Genomic DNA, 19,350 nt, shown 5'->3' with positions numbered 1-19,350 from the left:
AGCCAATCTGAAAAGGCTACATACTGTATGATTCCAACTACATGACATGCTGAAAAAGGCAAAACTATAAAGATGGTAAAAAAATATTAGTGGTTGCCAGGATTTGGGGGATGAACAGGTAAAGCACAAAGGATTGGGCAGTCAAAATACTATGTATAATACTACAACGGTAGATATATGTCATTATACATTTGTCCAAAACAATAGAATGTACAAAAATCAAGAATGAACCCTAATCTAAACTAAGGACTTTGGGAATAATAATGTGTTGATGTAGGTTCATCAGTTATATCAAATGTATCACTCTGGTGTGGGATGTTGATAATGGGAGAACCTATGCATGTGTAGAGGTTGGAGGTATAAAAGATATTTCTGTACCTTCTTAATTTTGCTGTGAACCTAAAACCCCTCTAAAAACAAAGTAATTGAAAAAAAAAAGAAAAGAAAAGAAGAGTATCTTATCTCAAGATCTCAGTAAGTCCTACTTATTCTTACTTTTTTTTTTTTTTGAGAAGGAGTTTTGCTCTTGTCGCTCAGGCTGGAGTGCAATGGCATGATCTCCGCTCACCGCAACCTCCGCCTTCCAGGTTTAAGCGATTCTCCTGCCTCAGCCTCCCAAGGAGCTGGGATTACAGGCATGCGCCACCACGCCCAGCTAATTTTGTATTTTTAGTAGAGACGGGGGTTTCTCCACGTTGGTCAGGCTGGTCTCGAACTCCCGACCTCAGGTGATCCACCCACCTCGGCCTCCCAAAGTGCTGGGATCACAGGCGTGAGCCACTGCGCCTGGCCAAAATTTTGTATTTTTAATAGAGACAGGGTTTCCTCATGTTGGTCAGGCTGGTCTCGAACTCCTGATTTCAGGTGATCCACCTGCCTCAGCCTCCCAAAGTGCTAAGATTACAGACATGAGCCACCACGCCTGGCCTATTCTTACTTTTGATATAAAACCAAGGTACATACACTTATTAATTAATGTTACAGTGGAGACACCTGACAGACACCATCTTAACCAAATAATCCAAGTTAACATCATCTGTCATGCCACAAACCCACACCGTGTGCCTCCTGATAAGATGCTCTGAGAAGCACAGCACCAATTCTGTGATACTCCTGCCAAAAGTTCATAACCTGAATCTAACAATGAGGAATCATCACAGAAACCAAAGCTGGGAAATGTTCTACAAAATAACTAACACATACTTTTTAAAAATACTTTCAAGGTCATGAAAGAGAAGGAAACACTGAGGAACTATTTCAGACTGAAAGAGTCTAAAGAAACAACAACTAAAAACAACACATAGTCCTGACTGATCTGTGGCCTATAAGGGATATTAATGAGACAAACTGTGAAATGTGAAGGAGTCTGTGGATTAGATTCTAACAATGAGTAAATGTTAACTTTTCTGACCTGGATAGTTGTACTGTGGTTATGCAGTAAGAGTGTCCTAATATTTAGGAAATATAAGTAACAGGGCATCATGTGTGCAACTTTCAAATGGTTCAAAAATGTCAACAACTGGAGTACTGGGTAAAGGTATACAGGAGCTCTGTGTACTATTTCTGAAAATTTTATGTAAATTTGCATGTCCAAGGTTTTTTCAAATGGATAGTGTTTTGTTACATGAAATAGTGTACTTACTACTTTGAAAATAGATTCCCTATCAGGCCAGTTCTGCCATACTAGTGTGGCAATTCACATAGTTATAATATGCACAAGTTATCTCATCCAACTAAGTATCCTAAATATCCTAAAGAGAGAAAATGCTAATACAGTATGACTCACAAACAGAATAAAATATAAGTAAGCTTTCAAAACAAATTTGCTGACATACCTGCATGCCGTAGCAAATTCCAAGAACAGGCTTGCCAATAGTGAATATTGCTGGATCAAACCAGGGAGCATCTTCAGCATACACAGAATTAGGTCCTCCAGAGATGATAATAGCACTGTGATTTAAGGAACAGTGAAGAATCTCTGTTAATTTTTATACAAGGTCTATGCCCTCTCTCCCTTGTACCACTGAGGGAAACAACACAGATCGATAAATTGCGTTGTTTTTGGTAGAATGTAGCAAATTCTAATTATATCACAGCGAATTATCATCCTACATGGTTTAATTATTTTTACTGTACTTTACTGCAATGTTTAGAAGTCTATCAATTCAGCATTTACTTGTTAATAAGCACAAACTTCCAAATAGGTAATACCAATGTTTCTATCTGTGATACTTAGCATGGATTTGTTTTACTTGTTTCCTTATCAATGGAAGAAGTACGTAAGAATTCTAGAGATGGTGAAAATACAGGTCTTCTCAGAGCCTAGCAGGTCACAGAACAACAACTGAAGGTATTATGAAGGCCCTGGATGGCTCAGAGCAAAATACTCTACAACAAAAGATGGCAGAATAGAAAGTATAAATTACCTAACTTTGCCTGTTTACAGCATCCACCATCCCCAACAATTTTCCCTGAGCCCAGGAAAGGGAGCTAATAACAATTCTGCCCCACATGCCCTGCTCTCAGAAATCAGGTCAGTAGTATAATTTAGCTACCTTATAATTTGCAGAGCATGGGTTAACTTGGGAGTCAAACTACTATAATAAGGGAAAACTGCCAACTGAGGCCTATGTTCCTCTCCTGGCCACTAATACATCTACACTGGCCATCAGTATTCACTCAAAAAAACTAAAACATTTTAATATCAAGAATTTCACAAAAATTCAGATTTCTGGAATTTCTTTAGGGAAAAAAAAAATCTGGAAACACTGGGCCTTCACTCCTGCATAACTACAATGAATTGGAATCATAAAGAGGCTTGCATCTTCAAGCTACACATGCTCTCCAGTTTGCCACACATGCCCACTCACACAATGAAGGTATACTTAGGCGCCCTTTATTCAATTTAAGGTACTCTCTAACTCACTTTGAGTTTGCAGATAAATCTGATTTATCTGTATTTCAAAGAAAAAGGCACTGTAAAATCTCATCAAAACTTACTTACAAATTTGGACTGCAACACACTTTTTAAATAGTGATTCCCTGTCATATAAAAATATACAAAGTATATTGCTAGATTTATAATACATCCAGAAGAATAATACAACGTAAGTCAAATTTATAAAAAAAAAAAAAAAAAAAAATCTCAGTAAGGCAGGGCATGGAGGCTCAAACCTGTAATCATAGCACTTTGGGACACAGAGACGGGCAGATTGCTTGAGCCCAGGAGCTCGAGACCAGCCTGGGCAATATGGCAAAACGCCATGTCTACAAAAAATTTTAAAAAATAAAAACCAAAACAGTGAGAGAAAAAAAAAATACTCAGCAAGCTAGATCATTTTTTAAAAAAAACAGCAACTTCAATGAGCTCAAAAGCACCTTTTGAACTTTGTATGGGCAACCTGAGATGTGGTAAACATTTGTTAGTGTGTGTCCTGCAAAAGAGAGATGGAAGACAACCTACTCAGATGATAAATATGAGATATTTAAGATAACAATTCTAAAGGGGGATGGGGTTACCCCTAAGGGTAGATCTATAACCTAACTCATTAAAAATACAGAAGCTAACACCGGGCATGGTGGCTCACACCTGTAATCCCAGCACTTTGGGAGGCACGTGGATCGAGACCATCCTGGTTAACATGGCGAAACCCTGTCTCTACTAAAAATACAAAAAATTAGCCGGGCATGGTGGCAGTTGCCTGCAGTCCCAGCCACTTAGGAGGCTGAGGCAGGAGAATGGTGTGAACCTGGGAGGCGGAGCTTGCAGTGAGCAGAGATCACACCACTGCACTCCAGCCTGGGCGACAGAGCAAGACTCCGTCTCAGAAAAAAAAACCAGAAGCTTAAGTTCTATAAAACACATACTTAATAATCAAGACCTCTAGATTCTATTATATTATATTTAGTTTCACAAAGGATAACCACCATGGGACGGCCCAGTACCCCTTAATCTGCTAAAGAACTCAAGGATATAAGATTCTTAGTGCTATTAAAAAAACAAAAAAGTCATGGACTTAGTTAAGGATAAAACTCAAGCAGTACTTAAACCAATTAAGAAAGTCTTATTTCAACAAATCTTTAAAAGCTAATCACTCTTTGAGTCTTCCATTTCTACCCTGCTATTCTGAAAGTAACTTGCAGTCACAAGGCCCAATAAGCCGTAATTCATTCCAAATACCAATTTTATGTATCAGGCAGATCAAGCTTCTAAAAATAGGTGGGCCATGCAGGGAGGCTCAAGCCTGTAATCCCAGCACTTTGGGAGGCTGAAACGGGCAGATTACCTTAGGTCAGGAGTTCAAGACCAGCCTGGCCAACATGGCCCATCTCTCCTAAAAATAGAAAAATTAACCAGGCGTAGTGGCACATGCCTGTAATCCCAGCTACTCCGGAGGCTGAGGCAGGAGAATCTGCCAGGTTGAACCTGCGAGGCAGAGGCTGCAGTGAGCCAAGATCGCACTACTGCATTCCAGCCTGAGCAACAGAGTGAGACTCCATCTCAAAAAAATAATAATAAAAATAAAAATAGGTAGGTTAAGATGTCTCTCATGTCACAAAATGTTCTAGAAAAGGGGTGGTCAAATAGTTATTTCTAGAGAAAGGATTACAGTAATAAAAGCCACAGCAGTATAGTTCCTATTCTCCTACTACATAAGGGAAATTCTAGGTACAAGCTGAACCTAGACACTGTTTATGATCAAGTGACATAAAACACCGTTAGATTTCTCTTGCCAAGTATTCAGCTATCCTATTCTAGTATCTGTTCAGTCTGTTAGTTTGCTGGGGATTTTTTGTTTGTTTTGGGTGAGGGGAATGATGGAGCTCTGATTTGACAGAGAGCCATTCAGATTTATCATATAGTTTTTTGATCCCTCTAAAAAACTACTTCTTACTGGTAAATAAAGTCAGCTGAATTAGATAAACTCAAGGGTCCCTTATTACTCTAAAATTCCATAGTTTAAAAGAAAGAGTCATTTGTTATCTGTATCCTAACACTAGAGCAGAGTTAAATTTAAACCCGCCTTTTCTAATTTCTAATTCACTCTACTTCAGAACCAACAAAACACAGGATAATGCACACATGTCTGTGAAGTCTTTAAAAGTTCTTTTAACCACTTTCACACTGGAAAGACAATTCTTTTAAGAAAAATAAAATTTTAAATTTTGGGAGAAGCATAGTACATCTAATATTAGAGTTTAAGAGCCAATTAAGGACATAAACTACAGTTGCTTGCTTCTACGTAACAGTCTTAATCTAAGAAAAAACAACAATTAAAAAAAAAAGCATTAGAAAGCATGACATTGGCCGGGCATGGTGGCTCACGCCGGTAATCCCAGCACTTTGGGAGACCTAGGTAGGCGGATCACCTGAAGTCAGGAGTTCGAGACCAGCCTGGACAACATGGTGAAACCCATTCTGTATTAAAAATACAAAAATGAGTCAAGTGTGGTGGCATGCGCCTGTAGTCCCAGCTACTCGAGAGGCTGAGGCAGAAGCATCACCTGAACCCTGGAGGTGGAGGTTGCAGTGAGCCAAAATCGTGCCGCTGCACTTCAGCCTGGGTAACCAAGTGAGACTCCGTCTCAAAAAAAAAGAAAGCATGACATTAACCAAAAATAGTTGTTAAAGGAAGAAACTACATAAGCTGGCTGTTATTTTGACTAGCTCTAAGGGTACAAGCTGTCAAAATTAGCCCATATATTAGATTTAAGAAATCTTCTCCATACTTTAGAAACTAGTCTATTGGGATAGGAAGCAAAAACACTTATTGTACACAGATTTCTTCTCTTTGGAGTATTCTAGCCGACTTCCTACTTTCCTTTGATGAAATGCTTTTGGGTAAATGAATGAATGGCCACAACAGCTACATCTAACTCTGACCCACAAATCCTGTAAAACATAAAATACTCAAATGATAATAAGTTGTTTTAACTGTGCAATTAAAATTAATCTTTTTAAACTGAAAGCTTAAATTTTTCCTTTTTCTCCCCAAATCAGAGCCATGGGAAATTTCTCATAAAACCATTCCATATCTTATTTTTGTAGAAAAATTCAGTGCTCAAGCAAATTAATAATAAAATATTCCACAATCTAAGTTCAATCTCCTCATGAAAAGATTAGTGAAAAGTCTACCGGAATCCTTGTTCTTTTATAGCAAATGCTGGTGTTTCCAAGGGGAAAATTTCAGACTGCACGAACAGTTCCCTCACTCTTCGGTCTATGACTTTCCCATACTGAGCACCAGCATCCAGAATAACAACAGCTCCTTCATAGTGGTGGCGGCCATCCTTAAGGTCTCCTCCAGCATTCTCCAGCTGCAAATATCAATACAAATACAAAGTCTCAATTATGAAAATTAAAGCTACAGTACTTAAAAAAAAAATTAATGATCACTGTCAGCTCCAAAAACACATGGGAATGAAAACTTAGGACTTTCTGAGTTACCAATTCAAAATACCCCTTTTAAAGGGAAGATTTTAATATATATCCATGCATGGGCATATATTAAACACTTAAACTTAATAAATGCTACCACTTATTGACTATGTAATATAGTGATCATGTGTATATATATCTTACATGCATGATCTAATGGTAGGATGAGCATACAATCCAGCTGTGCCAAAATATAGTCCTGGTTTATGTTCATTACATGGGCATTATTATTAACAGTGCATCCTTTCAATCTCAAAGTGTCCCAGTTTGGACAATAAGTTATTTGGTCACCCTATCAATAGTCATGACATTTTTATGAGGGATATATACTGATGGGGAAACTAGAAGTTTGATGCTAGAGTATAAGCATGGCCAAATTCACTGTGTTAGGATTTTTGTGTATTATCTGAGGAAAATGATATATATGCATCTAACTCATAACACTACGATTTTTAAAAGGCCTTTTAGGCTGGGCACGGTGGCTCACGCCTGTAATCCCAGCACTTCGGGAGGCCAAGGCAGGTGGATTACCTGAGGTCACGGGTTCAAGACCAGCCTGGCCAACATGATGAAACCCTGTCTCTACTAAAAATACAAAAAATTAGTTGGGCGTGGTGGTGGGCACTGTAATCCCAGCTACCGGGGAAGCTGAGGCAGGAGAATCGCTTGAACCCCGGAGGTGGAGGTTGCAGTGAGCTGAGATCATGCCATTGCACTCCAGCCTGGGCAACAAGAGCAAAATTCTGTCTCAAAAATAAATAAAAATAAAAAGACTTTTTAAATCTAATCGCTGTCAGGTATACATGGATAACACTTTTCTGGAAGGTTAATTTGGCAAAATGTCAAGTTTTTAACTGAAATATACTGAAATACATACCTGGAAGATGCTGCAAAATAATGCAAAAGTAGGTGGCTATGGATGAAACGAGATTGCCCGTGTACTGAAATCACTTAAGTTGGGTGATAGGTACATTAAGCTCATTGTACTAGTCTGGTTTCTATCCTGGGGGTTTTTTTGTTTGCTTTTTTGTTTGTTTGTATATTTTAAATTTTACATAAAGAAACGCTTTAAAAGTTTGTGTGTACCCTGGAAATCCACTTATAGGAAGCATGTACAGTACAATGCCACTTCAATATGTCTTGTATAAAAGTGCAAAAGTCTGTATACATGTATAAAAAAGGAAGAGTATGGCTGGACATACACCAAAATATTAAGAGTGATGAAGCAGTTCATCTAAGTAATGGAACTATAAGTGATTTTATATTTTTATTTCTTTATACTCTTCAATATGTCCTAAATGTTTACAACAAACATATTTAGGGAGGTTTTCTCCCTCTAGTTGTAAAATTTGCACATAAAAACCTTAAGTCAGTCCTTTAGCCACTTGTGTAATCTTTTCCATCATTCCTCCTTTCTCCATTTATCTGCAAAAAATAAATGCAGGCCTCACCTACAACACCACTATTCCCTCTGCTGCAAAAAGGAACAAGCGTTCAGGCATGGTGGCTCACACCTGTAATCGCAGCACTTTGGGAGGCTGAGGCAGGCGGATCACCTGAGGTCAGGAGTTCAAGACCAGGCTGACCAACATGCAAAAACCCTGCCTCTACTAAAAATACAAAATTAGCCAGGCATTGTGGTGGGCGCCTATAATCCCAGCTACTCGGGAGGCTGAGGCAGGAGAATCACTTGAACCCAGGAGGCGGAAGTTGCCGTGAGCCAAGATCGCACCATTGCACTTCAGCCTGGGCAACAAGAGCGAAACTCCATCTCAAAAAACAAACAAACAAACAAAAAGTAACAAGCAAGTCAGTCATCTACAGAGGAGGATTTCTGAGAGGGAGCCAATCCAGTGCCAGAAGAAATTACTCAGGTCATAGAAATGAAGGTTTTGGTCATATGAATATTTAATAATGTAGAAAAGTGAAATCACAGAACAAACTACAACTTTGTCCTTTCAAACCTTTACCCTTACTTAGTATTAATGTATACACATACACACACCCCTTCATGGATTTTCTCTATAATTCCTTAATCTTAACTTTTTAAAAAATATTTTTAAACACTACATTATTGCATAAATTTCTCAGACTCAGTCCCATTATTATCTTTACCATTTTTACCAAATCTAAGTATGCTTTTTTACATTACAGGCAGAGTTCTTGCCTTGCATAATCCTAATATGCACAAATTTCAATTACCATGGTTTATACCAAGGTTTAGTTAATTACCAGTCCCCAACAACATGGCTCAAATTTCAGTTATCATACGTTACTGTGAGTAATTATATAAAGGACAAACTTCATTGCCAGTTCTTTAGTCCACAAACCACCATGTAAATAACAGATGAACATCAGGATCAGTGACCAATCACCTCCCTTCTTTCATTCTATTGGTGATTGGTCAATGGACAACAAACAGCCAAGAGTGCAGTGTGTTGCCTGTCTCACAGTGATAAACCCCAAAGGACTTTTTACAAATACAGATAATCCAAACAGGGGGCTGGCCAACAAAGATTAAAGTGCAGCAAAGAAATGAAAAGTGATAATGCTGGAGTGAAATTTGAATATATGGAGTTACAGAAGAAAATACTGACTGTGGCAAGGCTGACACGGTTTGAGAGCCTCTAGATACACAGCCACAGAACTTACCAATATCAGTGAGGAAACTGGTTGTGATGGAAAGAATGGCAACGTCCCAAAGGAAGTGACTCCAGGAAAATACTTCACATTAAAGAAACTCTAGGAGATATTTCATGACATTAAAACTGCAAAGGATAAAATGTTGGAAGCAACCAAGGCACAGAAAAGACACAGAGAAGTGCTGTTTAAACTACTATTGATAAGCTTTTTACAAAGAAATAAAATACTTTAATTCTCAATGTTCCTAGTATTTTAAGTTATACTGTAGTAAACAGTAGTTTTACTATTTATTTCCCTACACTTTTGTAATTGACAAAAGTTTTTAGTGTTTTAACAAAAATGTTTAAAGATCACAAAACAATTGTAATTTTCCCACTATTAAAATTGTTTTGCATGGTTTCAGCTTGCATTATTATTTTTAGCTGTTTTACTTATCCTGCATAGCAAGGACTGCCTGTATTTATTTAAGTAAACTAATCTTTACTCAAAAAATGTATTTTAAAAGAATTTTCCTGTTTCCTTAGCAATAAATGTTCAATTCTGTGACACAAGAGGTTACTGAAGAAACTGAATCCTTGCCCTATTTCCTTCTACCGTGGGTATGACCTTGCCTATGCAGCAACTGTCACAGCTTTGACAATTCAGGAGAAAACAAAAAGGCTCCCACTAGTAAAAGCAAACTTCCTCTTCCTCAAAACCTGGAATTTATTTGCTCCCACTTCACACACAGTTGTAAAGTTTGATAATTAGATTCGAGAGATTAGAAAAACCATCCTAATGAGAAAAAAGAAACTTAGTCACATCAATGCAGAGACAAAATTCAGCATCACAAGACAGAAAAATCTACCATATCTATTTACATAAAGCTATTAAAAAGACAAATGCCTAAAGACTTAAGGTGAATATCCCTCACTGCCCTGAGTGCATCATAATAAAGTAAGCAATATTCATAGATACATTTTAAGATATAAAGAAAAAATATTAAGGAAAAAATTAAACCATATACAGTAAACTCTTTAAGAATAGGGCAAGAAGATCTAGCAGATTCTGGAAAAGTGGAGATGGAAATGTTTATGGAAATGTTTTGGGATTTTCTTGGATCCCACATAATCACTGAACAACTAGATAGCAAAGACATTTACAAGAACCCCAAAATACAAGTTGGTGGTGACAAACTACCACAGCCACAAACCCTAGTGCTATCTATAGCACCTACGTGGGAAGCAATCCAGCCTTATTAAAGGACCTGAAAACAGGAGAATTCCCAACACCCAAGAGGTACAACCCAGAAGGCACAGCACCCAATTAGAGAACCGCAGCGCGCTAGGAGGAGGTTTGCTCACACCAATAGTACACAAGTGGCAGGGAACCCAAGGTAAGACATAAAGGGGCCAGAGGAGTTTAACCCCCATGAACCCTTGACACTAACCAGTCAGAGATCCTTTCCAGGAGAGGGCCTGCTATGAAGAGCCACTGCTGGGAGATGATCAAAATTAACAGGACAGGAAAAAAGGAGAAGGAACAGAGAAGGAACAGACTAACATGGGGCACAGGGACAGAGCCAGGAATCCTTAGCAGACAAGTGCCATAATTTTTTAACAGAAGAGGAAGTTATATGAAGTTAGAAACGTTATCTTGACTAGCTTCCTTTTAAAAGTTGAGGAAAACTAAATTCGCACAAAAAGGAAACAAAGTATAAAAGTTAAATCCCATACAAACTTACTAAAAGTAAAAAAAAAAGGGAGGCCAGGTCCCTGTGACTAAAGCCTGTAATACCAAAACTTTGGGAGGCGGTGGTGGAGGGAGGCAGATTGCTTGAGCCCATGAGTTCGAGACCAGCCTGCGTAACATAAAGAAATCCTGTCTCTACAAAAAATACAAAAATTAGGCCAGGTGCTGTGGCTCACACCTGTAATCCCAGCACTTTGGGAGGCCAAAGAGGGTGAATCACCTGAGGTAAGGAGTTCGAGACCAGCCTGGCCAACATGGTAAAACCCCATTTCTACTAAAAATACAAAATTATCTGGGTGTGGTGGTGCATGCCTGTGATCCCAGCTACTTGGGAGGCTGAGGCAGGAGAATTGCTCAAACCTTGGAGGTGAAGGTTGCAGCGAGCTGAGATCACACCATTGCACTCCAGCCTGAATAAGAGTGAAACTCCATCTCAAAAAAAAAAAAAAAATTAGCTGGGAGTGGGTGCATGTGCCTGTGGTCCTAGCTACTCGGGAGGCAGAGGTGAGAGGAGCCCAGGAGGTTGAGGCCACAGTGAGTCACAATCATGCCACTGCACTCCAGCCTGGGTGACAGAGCGAGACCCTGTCTCAAAAAAATAAAAATAAAAAAGAGAGGGAATAAAGAACACAATGATGTCTCTATGAGAATAAGCAAGAAAGACATCCTCAGCTCAAAACTAGCTACTATTTCTATAGTAGCTAAAAGATACTTTTAAAATTACACAAGGCAAGAGAGAACATGAATCAAAATTAGTCTATGAACTCAGAATGACCAACCCTAAGACATACTCCAACAAAATTACTAGATTAAAAAAAAAAAAAAAAAAAGCCTTTGGGTATTTTAAATTAAAAGCACACATAATTTTTTAGGCTAAGGAGGGGGGATTACTGGAGCCCAGGAATTGGAGACTAGTCTGGGCAATGCAGCAAGACCCTATCTCTTAAAAAATTTTTTAATAATTAAAATAAAGGAATGTTGGTCAATTTTACTGAGGTTTTTCATAAGAGGCCATCATCTCACATATAACACTGAATGAAGTTGGAACCTAAAGTGTTAAATCAAAAAGTAAGACTCTGTAGTTCTGTTGTTCTACCCTATCCTTTTTTATTTAAAAAATTTTTAACCTAAAGAAAAGTTGAAAGTTTGGTACAATAAACACCACTCTTCATCTATATCAATGATCAGTAACATTTTGCTGTATTTGCTTTATTTCCATCTACGTATACTTTTTTCCACCTGAACGACTTAAAAATAAACTGTATACCTTTCACTCCCCCAAAACCTTTTCAGCATGCATCTCCTACAAACAGGGACAATCTCCTATGTAACTACAATATCGTTATCACATCCAAGAAAGTTAACATTGATAATTATCTACATATAAGTTTCCCCAATTGTCAAAAACAAGGTGTTTATGGTTTTTAAAAAATTCCATAATCTATCAAGGACCACACACACAGTACACACATTGTCATACATTGTCTCCTTCAACTATTCACCTCCTCACCTTTTTATAGTCTTTTATGGCATTGACCTTTTTTAAAGATCAGACCAGCTTTTTGTAGAATGTCCCACACTGGATCTCTTTGTTGTATCATGATCAGATTCTAGATAAACATTTGACAAGAAATTTACATTGGTAATGTTATCATGCCTCCTGTTGATATGATACAGTGGCAAAGACACAATGTCATTTTGTTCCATTACTGGTGATACTGAGTTTGGATAACATGCCAGTGTGCTTAAAAGAAAGAAAAAAAAATCAGATTCAAATCTTCCTTTGCTCAAAACCTTACAGTGACTTCCCCTTAGACTGTTCAATAAAGCTCAAAATATTTCCCAAGACCTATAAGAACCTGGCCTACTCTTTAGCCAAAACTGCTCTTTTAAAATTCTCTATTGCTCCAGAGTGGTATGCTGTCCTTTCCGGCTGAAAAATCCCCAAAACATAAATGAATCATTTCAAACTTGCCAAGTGAAAGAAGCCACACATCTCTGAAATTACAATATATCTTAAATATTAATATCTTAAAATTCCACTAGTCCAATGACACAACTATCATTGCCATTGTTAATATTATGTTAACTCATATTGAGTTACATAAAGTTGCAGAAAAGCTTTTCCTTAAGGGAAAGGGATTCCCAGTGTGTCTCAAGGAATTTCCCATAGAACAGGAAGACATCCCAAGGCTTCAAGGGAAGAAACAGAGGTGAGCCCAGCTAAGTCATCAGGAGGCCGGGCACGGTGGCTCACGCCTGTAATCCCAGCACTTTGGGAGGCCGAGGAGGGCGGATCACAAGGTCAGGAGATCGAGACCAACCTGGCTAACATGGTGAAACCTAGTGAGCGGAGATCACATCACTGCACTCCAGCCTGGGTGACAGAGCAAGACTCCATGTCAAAAAAAAAAAAAAAAAAAAAAAAGTCATCAGGAATAGACATGCTAAATTTTTTTTTTTTTTTGAGATGGACTCTTGTACTGTAGCCCGGGCTAGAGTGCAGTGGCGCGATCTCAGCTCACTGCAACCTCCACCTTCCAGGTTCAAGCAATTCTCTTGCCTCAGCCTTCTGATGAGCTGGGATTACAGGCACCTGCCACCACGCCCGGCTAATTTTTCATATTTTTAGTAGAGATGGGGTTTCACTGTGTTGGCTGGGCTGGTCTCAAACACCTGACTTCGTGATCCACCTGCCTCGGCCTCCCAAAGTGCTGGGATTACAGGTGTGAGCTACCGCACTCAGCCAGACATGCTAGATTTTTATATAACTCACCAAGTACGCCATTTCTCTATGTATTCTGTAAACAGTTGAGTAAGATCCCTAGAAAAGTGTAGCAACTTATTATTCCTACAATTATGAATGGACAAGTGCAATCCCTTAATATTTTAGTCAGCAAAACATTTAAAAACCAACTGAAGGCTGAGCGCCATAGCTCACACCTGTAATCCCAGCACTTTGGGAGGCTGAGATGGGAGGATCACTTGAGGCCAGGAGTTTGAGACCAGCCTGGGCAACGTGGCAAAACCTCATCTCTACTAAAAATAGAAAAATTAGCCAGGCGTGGTAGCACATGTCTGTAATCCCAGCTACACCGGAGGGTGAGGCACTAGAATCACTTGAATCCATGAGGCGGAGGCTGCAGTGAGCCAAGATTATGCCACTGCACTCCAGCCTGGGCTGTGACAGAGCGAGACTCTCTCAAAACATAGAATAAAACAAAACAAAACAAAACGCTATGTGTAAGTAGTACATGAGTCTTTCAAGTTTGTCTAAATAAGTCTCTTTCTATATACAGGTTAAACATCCTTAATCCAAAAATCCGAAACATTTTGAGCACTGATATGATGCTCAAAGGAAATGTTCACTGGTGCATTTTGGATTTTTGGATTAGTGGCACTCAAACAGTAAGTATAATACAAATACTCTAAAATCCAAAATCTGAAATACTTCTGATAAAAAATTCTAGGTATAGCTGACAGTTACACAGTTGTTCATTTTAGGTAACAAATGTATAAAATGCCTTTAGAAAACTGTGTTTATACCTGAGAAAAATCTGGAAGTCACAAGACATACCCTGATGTAATAATGTACAATATTAGATCTACATTTGGTCATATAAACAATGCTTACCAATTACCAACTGTTTCATTTTGCCTAAATTATGATCACTAACTTTTGTTCCATTAGTCTTATATTAACAAATGTGTAAATATTAAATATAAACAAAAATTTCAATCACTTAATTCATCTGAGTTCATTTTCACTATCTCCTTTAATCTGAGTACACAACACATAGGATTCTATGGGAATGCCTTCAATAAATTACTATGTTTAAGTTTTCAATGTTTGATAGACTTGGGAAATACAAGTCTCTACTGACATATGTTATCTCAGCTTTTCACTGCTCTTGGTTAATAACTTCATACATTGAGAAAACTCTTTTACCTAATGAGATTTCAAGCTAGTTAAAGACTACTATTTAGTTTCTACGTGTTATGTATATTGTTTCAAATTCAATTATTTTTCCTCCTTAACTGAACCAGTTTGTACCTCTGACTGCAGCTTCATCTTCTTTTGCTAACCAAACACATCTCTTAGTTTTTCAAAGTAATCCAGACTCTCTTCTACCCTATCTACAAAGGGCCAATAGCTCCTTTCAAGTTCATGTGGGCACCTTCCCAGAACATAACGAACAGCTGAATGCACTATCTAAATCAATGAACTAAAAAGCAATTTAGCTTCAACTTAGATACCAGTTCTAGCACCCACCTAAAGACAGCCAGAACCCCATACACATACCCTAACCATGGAATTGGGTTGACGAATTCTATCTTCTCAGGTAAACTGAATACAGTTCTACTGTATGTAATGTGTACATTATGAACACTAGGGGTAAGAAAATAGAACAATTCTCTATTATCTTTTTCTTCAAATTTGAGGGGAAATTTAAAGTTGGTCCAGGGCCACAATTTCTAATCTGATTTTTTAATCTTTGAAATCAAAGCCTATTTTCCCCTCGAGTTTCAATTATCCTAAGACCTGTGAGTTTCAATTATCCTAAGACCTGTCTTTCCAGAAAGTTAAGGCAATACTATTTTGTTGACACAATATACGTATGTGACCAGTTCTCAAGTAACTACAAAAAGTTGGCACTGTTGACTAAAATGAAAGTATACTGTTCTTTGCCTCGTGATTTTTTTTCTTTTTTTTTTTTCTGGAGGCAGAGTCTCGCTCTGTTGCCCAGGCTGGAGTGCAGTGGTGCAATCTCGGCTCACTGCAACCTCCGCCTCCCAGGTTCAAGTGATTCTCCTGCCTCAACCTCCGAAGTAGCTGAGATTACAGGAGTCCACCACCATGCCCAGCTAATTTTTGTATTTTTAGTAGAGACGGGGTTTCACCATGTTGGCCAGGCTGGTCTTGAACTCCTGACCTCAGGTGATCCACCCGCCTCAGCCTCCCAAAGTGCTGGGATTACAGGTGTTAACCACCATGCCTGGCCTGCCTCATGATATTTAAATCCTTTTAATATTAATATATTAATATAATAAAGATTAAAATATTTATTATAGCTAGTTTTTCTATTCAATAACAAGCATTAGCCAACTGAGGAACAAGGTTATCTTTGGGTAGGTTTAAACCAATATCAATCAGCCCGAATCAACCTGCTTGTTTCCTAAAGCTGGCAACATACACAATTTTGAAAAGGGTAAACATTCAGTAAAAACTGTTGTCAAACTATTAAAATACTAGAAGGAAAAGTTCTGAACTATATTCAGTCTGATTAGTTGTTCTGTTAAACTCCTCGGGTTTTTTCTTACATTCACCTTTAGTTGTCCTGACTCACTCTGCATTCCTGAGGTGACTGAGATCTAGTATTTTAACAAAAATTACTTTTGAAGGTGATTTCAAGTATGTGCACATGTGTAGCCTGTTTGCATGAAGAACCAAAGGCATCTTGCAAAGAAGCGAAGAAATGAAAACAATACAGATGGATACCCAAACTCTGACTCGTTCTTTTCAGTTTGTCTTCCCATACTATCAGTGCACTAATAAAGATGATCTTAAAATACAAGACAGTTTTTATGAAGAGATGAAAGATAATCAAAGGGCTATATTTTTCTAAATATACTGAATTGGTGAACACTCTCAATTTTGATTATCATGTGATCACTATTCCTAAAATATTAGCACATTTATACATTTTTTTCCTTAAGAAAAAATTAGGCTAGGCACAGTGGCTCATGTCTGTAATCCTAGCACCTTGGAAGACTGAGGCGAGTGGATCCCTTGAGCTCAGGAGTTTGAGACCAGCCTGGGCAACATGGTGAAACCCCATCTCTATTAAAAATACAAAAAAAAATTAGCTAGGCGTGGTGGCGCACGCCTACAGTTTTAGCTACTCAGGAGCCTGAGGCATGAGAATGGCTTGAACCCAGGAGGCAGAAGCTGCAGTGAGCTGAGATAGTACCACTGCACTCCAGCCTGGGCGACAGAGTGAGACTCTTTCTCAAGAAGAAAAAGAAAAAAAATTAAACTTCAAGTAATAGAGTGTCACAATTTCACAAATATTTAGTATGTGGTAGTATGTGGTCCATTTTTCAAGATGTTTCTGTACTTCATAAACGCAGTCTCTTTTCTACATACGACCCTTTCTATTATACAGCATACATTAATTGCATCATTGGAAATAATGAATAAAATCTGAAAAAACTATTTACAAAATTGGTAAAATAATATTAATACTGAGAATGAATCAAGCATGTATTCTGACTCTACTAGGGTAACCACACAGTTAGTGAAGGAACGTTTTTAAGCAAACTGTTACCAGTTCATGACAAAAAAAGAATCCATAAGTTTTATATAAGCATCCATAAATTTGCATAACAAGTTGACAAAGTAATTTTATTTCTGTTGCATCTATAATAAAAATTGGGAGCTTTTAAAATATATTAGATTTTAAATTTTCATTTGTCTAGAAATTTATTGTATTTTACAAAAGTAGCAGTCCTCAGTACTGGAAATGTTTTTTAAATGGTCTTCATTGCAGATGTTTGAGAAGCACTGAACGGTGGCTATTAAAACCATTAAGTCAAAGGTTAATGAGAAAACTGATAATGATGGATAAGCTAGTAACATCTCAAACCAGTGCAGCTTAACATACAAAAACAGACAACCAGACATATGTAACTCTCTTACCGTGATGCACTACATAAACATGAATGAAAGACTGGTCACATGTTGATAACTGCTGAACTGGATAGGGACATGAGAGATCATTATACTCTTCACTGTACTTATGCAAATGTTTTCAATTTTCCGTATATAACATCGTTGGCCCTAATTCTTCATCATTCCCTGTACCCATGATTTTATCACTTAAGTCTGCAGCTTGTCCTGTTATAGATAGAACATACTTCCTCACCTTTGTCACTGGGCTCAAGCACAAGACTTGCTTTGGCCAATATAATGAGGGCAGAAGTCATAGTACACCAAGTCTTAAGCAGTCTTCATTTATTTTTTTTTTTTTTTTGAGACAGGGTCTCACTCTGTCACCCACGTTGGAGTGCAGTGGTGCGACCTCAGCTCACTGCAACCTCTGCTTTCCAGGCTCAAGCAATCCTCCCAGCTCAGTCTCCCAAGTGGCTGGGACCACCCATGAGTGCACCACCACGCCTGGCTAATGTTCTGTATTTTTAGTAGAGACAGGGTTTCCTCATGTTGCCCAGACTGTTCTAAACTCCTGAGCTCAAGTGATATGCCCACCTCAGCCTCCCAAAGTGCTGGGATTGCAGGTGTGAGCCACCAGGCCGTGCTGCTTTAAGCAGTCTTAATGTTTCCACTTGCCTCTTAGACTTCTGCCACCATGAGAACATCATGAGTGTACTAGTCTCAGGAAAAGGACAAGATCAAGTGGAGCTGAGCAATGTCAGCTGACCCACAAACTCATGAGCAAAAAATAAGTGCTTATGTTTGTACGCCACTTACATTTTGTGATTGTTAATCAGCATTACCGTGGCAATAGCTAACTGAAATGCCACAGTACAATTTTAAAAACTAGTATCATCATATGCCTTTGTGAAGACATTTCTACCACCAGCTTAAGTAACATTTAAAAAACTAGTATCAGGCCGGGAGCAGTGGCTCACGCCTGTAACCCCAGCACTTTGGGAAGCCGAGGTGGGCGGATCACCTGAGGTTGGGAGTTTGAGACCAGCCTGACCAACATGGAGAAACCCTGTCTCTACTAAAAATACAAAATTAGCTGGGCATGGTGGCACATGCCTGTAATCTCAGCTACTTGGGAGGCTGAGGCAGGAGAATCCCTTCAACCCGGGAGGCAGAGGTTGCAGTGAGCCAAGATCACGCCATTGCATTCCGCCCTGGGCAACAATAGCAAAACTCCGTCTCAAAAAGAAAAAACAAACAAAAAACTAATATCAAAGCATCCATAGCAGGCTCTTAATTAATAACACTTCGTCAAAACATCACATTGTACCCCATAAGTATATACAATAAATAAATATTAATAACATATTTTGATTCCGCCTTTGCTAACAGAAATACATAAGAATGTAAGTCAAAACTGTACAAAATGTCTATAATTATGGTCATCTCTCTGTGACTTTGTCTTTATGATAAACATTACACTGATTCTTTAGCTTCAGACATTAAAATACAAACGCACATGTTTTTCTTTTAATAAGAGGGTAACTAATGAAGGAAAGACATCAGAGAAAAGAAACCACTGAGAAGCACTATTAACCTCTAGAGAGCCAGACGTGGTTAACCCAAGATGTACCACCTTAGGCAAGATAATACGCCTAACAGACAAACCGATAGAGATTTTCTTAATAACTAAAAAAACTTTTAACTTAAAAATACTGCACCAATACCAAGTTTGCATTTTTTAAAAACAACTTCGTTAAATCCAGAGTGCTTCTGATTCTATTTATTGTTCAAGGGAATGTTGTGAGTGACAGAAATGTTCTATATCTTGATTGGGGTGATGGTTACATGAGTACATATATATGTC

General features: G+C 38.3%; 1 protein-coding gene across 1 annotated transcript in view; it reads right to left on the bottom strand.

Annotated features, from left to right (window-relative positions):
• The window catches only part of GMPS (guanine monophosphate synthase), a 67,067-nt gene that overhangs the window by 37,470 nt on the left and 10,247 nt on the right, over nt 1-19,350 (bottom strand). The window contains 2 exon segments of the mRNA NM_001131091.1: nt 1,836-1,950; nt 6,137-6,318. Coding sequence (NP_001124563.1) covers nt 1,836-1,950; nt 6,137-6,318 — 297 coding nt within the window.

Source organism: Pongo abelii, chromosome 2, assembly GCF_028885655.2.
Source record: "Pongo abelii isolate AG06213 chromosome 2, NHGRI_mPonAbe1-v2.0_pri, whole genome shotgun sequence".
NCBI lineage: Eukaryota > Metazoa > Chordata > Mammalia > Primates > Hominidae > Pongo > Pongo abelii.
This window is presented reverse-complemented; position numbering and strand designations above follow the sequence as displayed.